Here is a 7,646-nt window from a genome sequence, read left to right on the forward strand (position 1 = left end):
GGCACGGAGACATCGGGGCACGGAGACATATGGGCACGGAGACATATGGGCACGGAGATATATGGGCACGGAGACATATGGGCACGGAGACATATGGGCACGGAGACATTTGGGCACGGAGACATAGGGGCACGGAGACATCGGGGCACGGAGACATCGGGGCACGGAGACATATGGGCACGGAGACATCGGGGCACGGAGACATCGGGGCACGGAGACATCGGGGCACGGAGACATATGGGCACGGAGACATCGGGGCACGGAGACATATGGGCACGGAGACATATGGGCACGGAGACATATGGGCACGGAGACATCGGGGCACGGAGACATATGGGCACGGAGACATCGGGGCACGGAGACATATGGGCACGGAGACATATGGGCACGGAGATATATGGGCACGGAGACATATGGGCACGGAGACATATGGGCACGGAGACATTTGGGCACGGAGACATAGGGGCACGGAGACATCGGGACACGGAGACATCGGGCAGCGGCACGGAGACATCGGGGAGACTTCAGTGGAAGAAGAACAGCGGATCCCGGGACAGCGTATCTCCCGACAAGTAAGCAGATGTGCAGAACATCTGCAATCTATTCTTCACTGTGTTTTTCACTTAAATGATCCTGTGTTCACTGTTTTTATTCTATTCTTCACTGTTCTTCACATCTGATAACTTGTCGGGAGATAATATACGCGCGGAACAGTGAAGAATAGATTGCAGATGTTTGCATACATCTGCTAACTTATCAGAAGACATTCTTTTTCAATTAATTAACACATTTTATTCCCGAACCATGGTCCCTTTGAAAAATGCTCGAGTCTCCCATTGACTTCAATGGGGCTCGTTATTCGAGACGAGCACTCGAGCATCTGGAAAAGTTCGTCTCGAATAACGAGCACTCGAGCATTTTAGTGCTCGCTCATCTCTACTTGTTACCCGTTTAGTCAGTCCTGGTTTGAGCCTGGTCGATGGATCTCTGTGACTTGCCTTGTTACCTGTTTAGCCGGGCCTGGTTTGAGCCTTGTTGATGGATCTCTGTGACTTGCCTTGTTACCCGTTTAGTCGGTCCAGGTTTTAGCCTTGTCCTTAGATCTTTGTGACTTGCCTTGTTACCCGTTTAGTCGGTCCTGGTTTGAGCCTTGTCGATGGATCCCTGTGACTTGCCTTGTTACCCGTTTAGTCGGTCCTGGTTTGAGCCTTGTCGATGGATCCCTGTGACTTGCCTTGTTACCCGTTTAGTCGGTCCTGGTTTGAGCCTTGTTGATGGATCTCTGTTACTTGCCTTGTTACCCGTTTAGTCGGTCCTGGTTTGAGCCTTGTCGATGGATCCCTGTGACTTGCCTTGTTACCCGTTTAGTCGGTCCTGGTTTGAGCCTTGTCGATGGATCTCTGTGACTTGCCTTGTTACCCGTTTAGTCGGTCTTGGTTTGAGCCTTGTTGACGGATCTCTGTGACTTGCCTTGCTACCCGTTTAGTCGGTCCTGGTTTGAGCCTTGTTGATGGGTCTCTGTGACTTGCCTTGTTACCCGTTTAGTCGGTCCTGGTTTGAGCCTTGTTGATGGATCTCTGTGACCTGCCTTGTTACCCGTTTAGTTGGTCCTGGTTTGAGCCTTGTTGATGGATCTCTGTGACCTGCCTTGTTACCCGTTTAGTTGGTCCTGGTTTGAGCCTTGTTGATGGATCTCTGTGACTTGCCTTGTTACGCTTTTAGTCAGTCCTGGTTTGAGCCTGGTCGATGGATCTCTGTGACTTGCCTTGTTACCCGTTTAGTCGGTCCTTGTTTGAGCCTTGTTGTTGGATCTCTGTGACTTGCCTTGTTACCCGTTTAGTCAGTCCTGGTTTGAGCCTTGTCGATGGATCTTTGTGACTTGCCTTGTTACCCGTTTAGTCGGTCCTGGTTTGAGCCTTGTTGATGGATCTCTGTGACTTGCCTTGTTACGCTTTTAGTCAGTCCTGGTTTGAGCCTGGTCGATGGATCTCTGTGACTTGCCTTGTTACCCGTTTAGTTGGTCCTGGTTTGAGCCTTGTTGATGGATCTCTGTGACTTGCCTTGTTACCCGTTTAGTCGGTCCTGGTTTGAGCCTTGTTGATGGATCTCTGTGACTTGCCTTGTTACCCGTTTAGTCGGTCCTGGTTTGAGCCTTGTCGATGGATCTTTGTGACTTGCCTTGTTACCCGTTTAGTCGGTCCTGGTTTGAGCCTTGTTGATGGATCTCTGTGACTTGCCTTGTTACCCGTTTAGTCAGTCCTGGTTTGAGCCTGGTCGATGGATCTCTGTGACTTGCCTTGTTACCTGTTTAGCCGGGCCTGGTTTGAGCCTTGTTGATGGATCTCTGTGACTTGCCTTGTTACCCGTTTAGTCGGTCCAGGTTTGAGCCTTGTCCTTAGATCTTTGTGACTTGCCTTGTTACCCGTTTAGTCGGTCCTGGTTTGAGCCTTGTCGATGGATCCCTGTGACTTGCCTTGTTACCCGTTTAGTCGGTCCTGGTTTGAGCCTTGTCGATGGATCCCTGTGACTTGCCTTGTTACCCGTTTAGTCGGTCCTGGTTTGAGCCTTGTTGATGGATCTCTGTGACTTGCCTTGTTACCCGTTTAGTCGGTCCTGGTTTGAGCCTTGTTGATGGATCTCTGTGACTTGCCTTGTTACCCGTTTAGTCGGTCCTGGTTTGAGCCTTGTCGATGGATCTCTGTGACTTGCCTTGTTACCCGTTTAGTCGGTCCTGGTTTGAGCCTTGTTGATGGATCTCTGTGACTTGCCTTGTTACCCGTTTAGTCAGTCCTGGTTTGAGCCTGGTCGATGGATCTCTGTGACCTGCCTTGTTACCCGTTTAGTTGGTCCTGGTTTGAGCCTTGTCGATGGATTTCTTTCACTTGCCTTGGACTACCATTACCTGCCTTGATACCTATTTTTCTTCCTGATTGTAGGGACACGTATCAATGCAATTCCTTTCTTTTTCTTTTTTCTTTGTGCAACTTTTTGTGAGACTTTTCACAGTTTGTGACTTTGTAGGTGCAGAATCAAGCAGCGCACCAGTGTTAGCTGCCTCAAGGATTTCATGCCGCGCCAGATTTTGTAGCCCAGATGTTTGTTCAAGTTGTGCGACTTTTGGGCTCTGAAATTGTTCCATTCTTACTCCTAATATGTCCCAAAACAGAGCATGATAGACCCAGACTTACTTTTGCAGCTACTATTTGGGACTAAGTTGCAAACTTAAGATACATTGACATGACTTACGTAGCCAACTTCAGGAACCTGAAAAAGTGGCAGGCGAAGAACTAATTGCCCCTATGTCGATATCTGCCTGTCTAGTGCTTTGACCAGGTGACCTCTTGCAACGAGGTCCAGTTACCCGCTTGTAAAGATTGATTACCAGGGGATCGCACCATTGGGGATGTCCAAATCTGTGTGGTGACTTTGGTGGGTACATACCTGTGGTTTCAAAGCCTCTTTAATAGGTTAATGTGGAATATCATGAGGATGAAGATGATACCAGCAAAATGTTATGTTTCCATTTACCATTTCTCTGTTGTTTCAGCAATGAAGCAGAAGAACGTTCTGTTTGCAACGGAGAGAGACGTGCGCCGAAGACCAAAATTCCGCAGCCGTTCAGATACAGAGTCACTGAAAGGAGGGTAAAAGCTTCCGATTATTATTCCAGATAGATAAATCCTAAGCATAAGAGGGAGAGACAAGCTCTTCCAGCTTTCGGGAGGGACATTGGCACGTGGTGGCCGGTGACGTTTATTGTTTACGGTGAATGTGTCGGAGCGACAATGTCAGGCGGGTGTCAGACCCAATGGATAACTTACAACTTTAGTCCTAGAAAACCCCATTAAACATTTCATTTGTTTTTAGCACAAGATCAGAAGCTGCTCAGTCCTCCATGAAATCACAATCATCCCCTCCGAAGACTGACACCTACCCGAGCACATGGGATGTCACCTCCCTCCCGGAGACCGGATGTAAGGTAATGTATAGCGTCCCTATGACATGCAGGCACTAGACATGGGACATGAATGGAAGGTCTTACCTTCTCCTCTTCCTTCATCTTTAGAAAGTTCTGGTCTCTGGCAAATCCAGTGAGTTCTCAGAAATTACCCGCCTCTTCACCAAGACAGTCACCGGGCACGTGGTGAAGAACATGTGGCGTCTCCAGAACCCATTTTTGTGGCAGTTGTTCCACTTGTAGGTCATCTCATCATCCTTACATTAATATGTTATGCATGAAAGGACGTATAGACCAAGGAGCCAGGGCAGCAGTCTCATCAGCTCTTGGGAGGCTCCGGCCTTAGACAATGATCAGATCCTTACACAATGCTCTTACTTTTGGTGTCCCCCATTCTGCACAGTGTATAGAAGCTGCCTTCTCAAAATCCAAATTCGGATCAGGACCCAGGCAGCACTGCTTAGATCCGCACTTATTGCATATTTGATGAAAAAAGAATTAGTAAATTAGAAAAAAGCTAGAAGAGCCGGATCAGCTATCAATGCAGTAACAGATCTAGAGAGAAACAGAAGAGAAGTAGACCAGAAACATTTGTGTCAAGAGTATTTGCCGTCACTATAGATGTTCAGATCCTACAGAGAGGATCCCATATTGGTTATGGTGACCCCAACTCCCTTTACTATGGGTTGTGTGAACCTACAGAGATGATCCCTCAGTTTAGGGTGATCCACCTCCCTCTACTATGAGTTATATGAGCCTACAGAGAGGATCCCCGAGGTTATGGTGGCCTTGTATGGGTTGTGTGAACCTAATGGTGACTCCACCTCCCTCTACTATGGATGGTGAGATCCTACAGAGAGGACCCTCAGGTTATGGGGGTCTCAGCTCCTGTCGCTCTGTGTGAGGACTCTTTAAGGCCTTAGTTTTCTAATGTTGTTTCTTGTGTTTAAGGCAAAGGGAACAGATGAAAAAACTCAACGAGGGAAAAGATGTGAAGGAAATCCGGGTTTTCCACGGCACAGAGGAATCCCACATCGATGCCATCTGTGATCAGAATTTCGACTGGCGCATCTGTGGCACAAATGGGACTCTGTATGGAAAAGGTAGGTTCATACTCCCAGGTAGGTCCCATCATCTACAGAGAAGATCTGATGGTAGAAAGAGTATCTACAAATGGACTACAAATATGTAACCTTGATCCATGGGCCATAAAGACTAAATAGTGGCACATCCTAGATGTGGATCTAAAGAGTGCAACTACAACTCCCAACAGACATTATGGACTATCCTATTGACCTGTCCACATTCTCCCCACAGGAAGTTACTTTGCCCGAGACGCCTCGTACTCCCATATCTACTCCATGCCATCTACAACTGGGACCCGGATGATGTTCGTGGCTCGTGTGCTGGTGGGAGACTACGTGGTGGGAGACCCCAGTATGAAGCGTCCACCCCCGAGACCCGGCAGCAGCAGCAGATACTACGACTCTTGTGTGGACGACGCCACCGATCCCTCCATCTATGTGGTGTTCGAGAAGCATCAGATCTACCCCGAGTATCTACTGGAATACGAGGTGAAGAAAGTGGAATCCAGGCCGGAGAAACTCGTAAATGAAGGACGGACATTATGTGTTATCAGCTGAGACCCCAAATGAAGGACAAACACAAAGTTTACATTGCGTAAACACACACGTTAACGGTTGCATCTTGTAAACACAAATGTTAACAGCAATTTAATTCTACATATCTCTCTTCCGCTGTTGCGTTGCGTTAAACGTCACGTGTAAACGCACCCTTAAAGGTGTGACCGGTGTTAGGTGTCCAGCATGACGACACGCTCATTTCTTTATGCACTAATCCGAACACCATGTTTGCTTCTAAAATGATTTTTTTTTAAATATGTAAATTTTTACAGGACCTCCTGTAACAGGACTTAGGAGCCGGCCAGTGATGTCAGAGCCGGGCCGAGAGCAGGAGGTCCTTTAACAGGACCTAGGAGCCGGCCAGTGATGTCAGAGCCGGGTCGGGAGCAGGAGGTCCTGTAACAGGACCTAGGAGCCGGCCAGTGATGTCAGAGCCGGGCTGGGAGCAGCAGGTCCTGTAACAGGACCTAGGAGCCGGCCAGTGATGTCAGAGCCGGGCCGAGAGCAGGAGGTCCTTTAACAGGACCTAGGAGCCGGCCAGTGATGTCAGAGCCGGGCCGGGAGCAGGAGGTCCTGTAACAGGACCTAGGAGCAGGTCAGTGATGTCAGAGCCGGGCCGGGAGCAGGAGGTCCTGTAACAGGACCTAGGAGCCGGCCAGTGATGTCAGAGCCGGGCCGGGAGCAGGAGGTCCTGTAACAGGACCTAGGAGCAGGTCAGTGATGTCAGAGCCGGGCTGGGAGCAGGAGGTCCTGTAACAGGACCTAGGAGCCGGCCAGTGATGTCAGAGCCGGGAGCAGGAGGTCCTGTAACAGGACCTAGGAGCCGGCCAGTGATGTCAGAGCCGGGCCCGGAGCAGCAGGTCCACTAACAGGTCCTAGGAGCCGGCCAGTGATGTCAGAGCCGGGAGCAGGAGGTCCTCTAACAGGACGTAGGAGCCGGCCAGTGATGTCAGAGCCGGGCCGGGAGCAGCAGGTCCTCTAACAGGACCCAGGAGCCGGCCAATGATGTCAGAGCCGGGAGCAGGAGGTCCTGTAACACGACCTAGGAGCCGGCCAGTAATGTCAGAGCCGGGCCGGGAGCAGCAGGTCCTCTAACAGGACCTAGGAGCCGGCCAGTAATGTCAGAGCTGGGCCAGGAGCAAGAGGTCCTGTAACAGGACCTAGGAGCCGGCCAGTAATGTCTGAGCCGGGCCAGGAGCAAGAGGTCCTGTAACAGGACCTAGGAGCCGGCCAGTGATGTCAGAGCCGGGCCGGGTGCAGCAGGTCCTCTAACAGATCCTAGGAGCCGGCCAGTGATGTCAGAGCCGGGAGCAGGAGGTCCTCTAACAGGACGTAGGAGCCGGCCAGTGATGTCAGAGCCGGGCCGGGAGCAGCAGGTCCTCTAACAGGACCCAGGAGCCGGCCAATGATGTCAGAGCCGGGAGCAGGAGGTCCTGTAACAAGACCTAGGAGCCGGCCAGTAATGTCAGAGCCGGGAGCAGGAGGTCCTGTAACAGGACCTAGGAGCCGGCCAGTGATGTCAGAGCCGGGAGCAGGAGGTCCTGTAACAGGACCTAGGAGCCGGCCAGTGATGTCAGAGCCGGGAGCAGGAGGTCCTGTAACAGGACCTAGGAGCCGGCCAGTGATGTCAGAGCCGGGAGCAGCAGGTCCTCTAACAGGTCCTAGGAGCCGGCCAGTGATGTCAGAGCCGGGAGCAGGAGGTCCTCTAGCAGGACCTAGGAGCCGGCCAGTGATGTCAGAGCCGGGCCGGGAGCAGCAGGTCCTCTAACAGGACCTAGGAGCCGGCCTTTGATGTCAGAGCCGGGAGCAGGAGGTCCTGTAACACGACCTAGGAGCCGGCCAGTAATGTCAGAGCTGGGAGCAGGAGGTCCTGTAACAGGACCTAGAAGCCGGCCAGTGATGTCAGAGCCGGGCCTGGAGCAGCAGATCCTCTAACAGGTCCTAGGAGCCGGCTAGTGATGTCAGAGCCGGGAGCAGGAGGTCATATAACAGGACCTTGGAGCCGGCCAGTGATGTCAGAGCCGGGAGCAGGAGGTCCTGTAACA

The 7,646-nt window shown here is 51.3% G+C and overlaps 1 protein-coding gene across 1 annotated transcript in view; it reads left to right on the top strand.

Annotated features, from left to right (window-relative positions):
• Positions 1–7,022, top strand: part of LOC140125858 (uncharacterized) — a 70,980-nt gene extending 63,958 nt beyond the window's left edge. Inside the window, exons 24-28 of the mRNA XM_072144734.1 lie at positions 3,548–3,644; positions 3,868–3,979; positions 4,067–4,197; positions 4,910–5,061; positions 5,276–7,022. Coding sequence (XP_072000835.1) covers positions 3,548–3,644; positions 3,868–3,979; positions 4,067–4,197; positions 4,910–5,061; positions 5,276–5,601 — 818 coding nt within the window. The 3' untranslated portion in view covers positions 5,602–7,022. The remainder of the gene's footprint in view (positions 1–3,547; positions 3,645–3,867; positions 3,980–4,066; positions 4,198–4,909; positions 5,062–5,275) is intronic.
• Positions 7,023–7,646: the final 624 nt, after the last annotated feature.

The sequence above is a fragment of the Engystomops pustulosus genome, chromosome 4 (assembly GCF_040894005.1).
Source record: "Engystomops pustulosus chromosome 4, aEngPut4.maternal, whole genome shotgun sequence".
NCBI classification, from domain to species: Eukaryota; Metazoa; Chordata; class Amphibia; order Anura; family Leptodactylidae; genus Engystomops; species Engystomops pustulosus.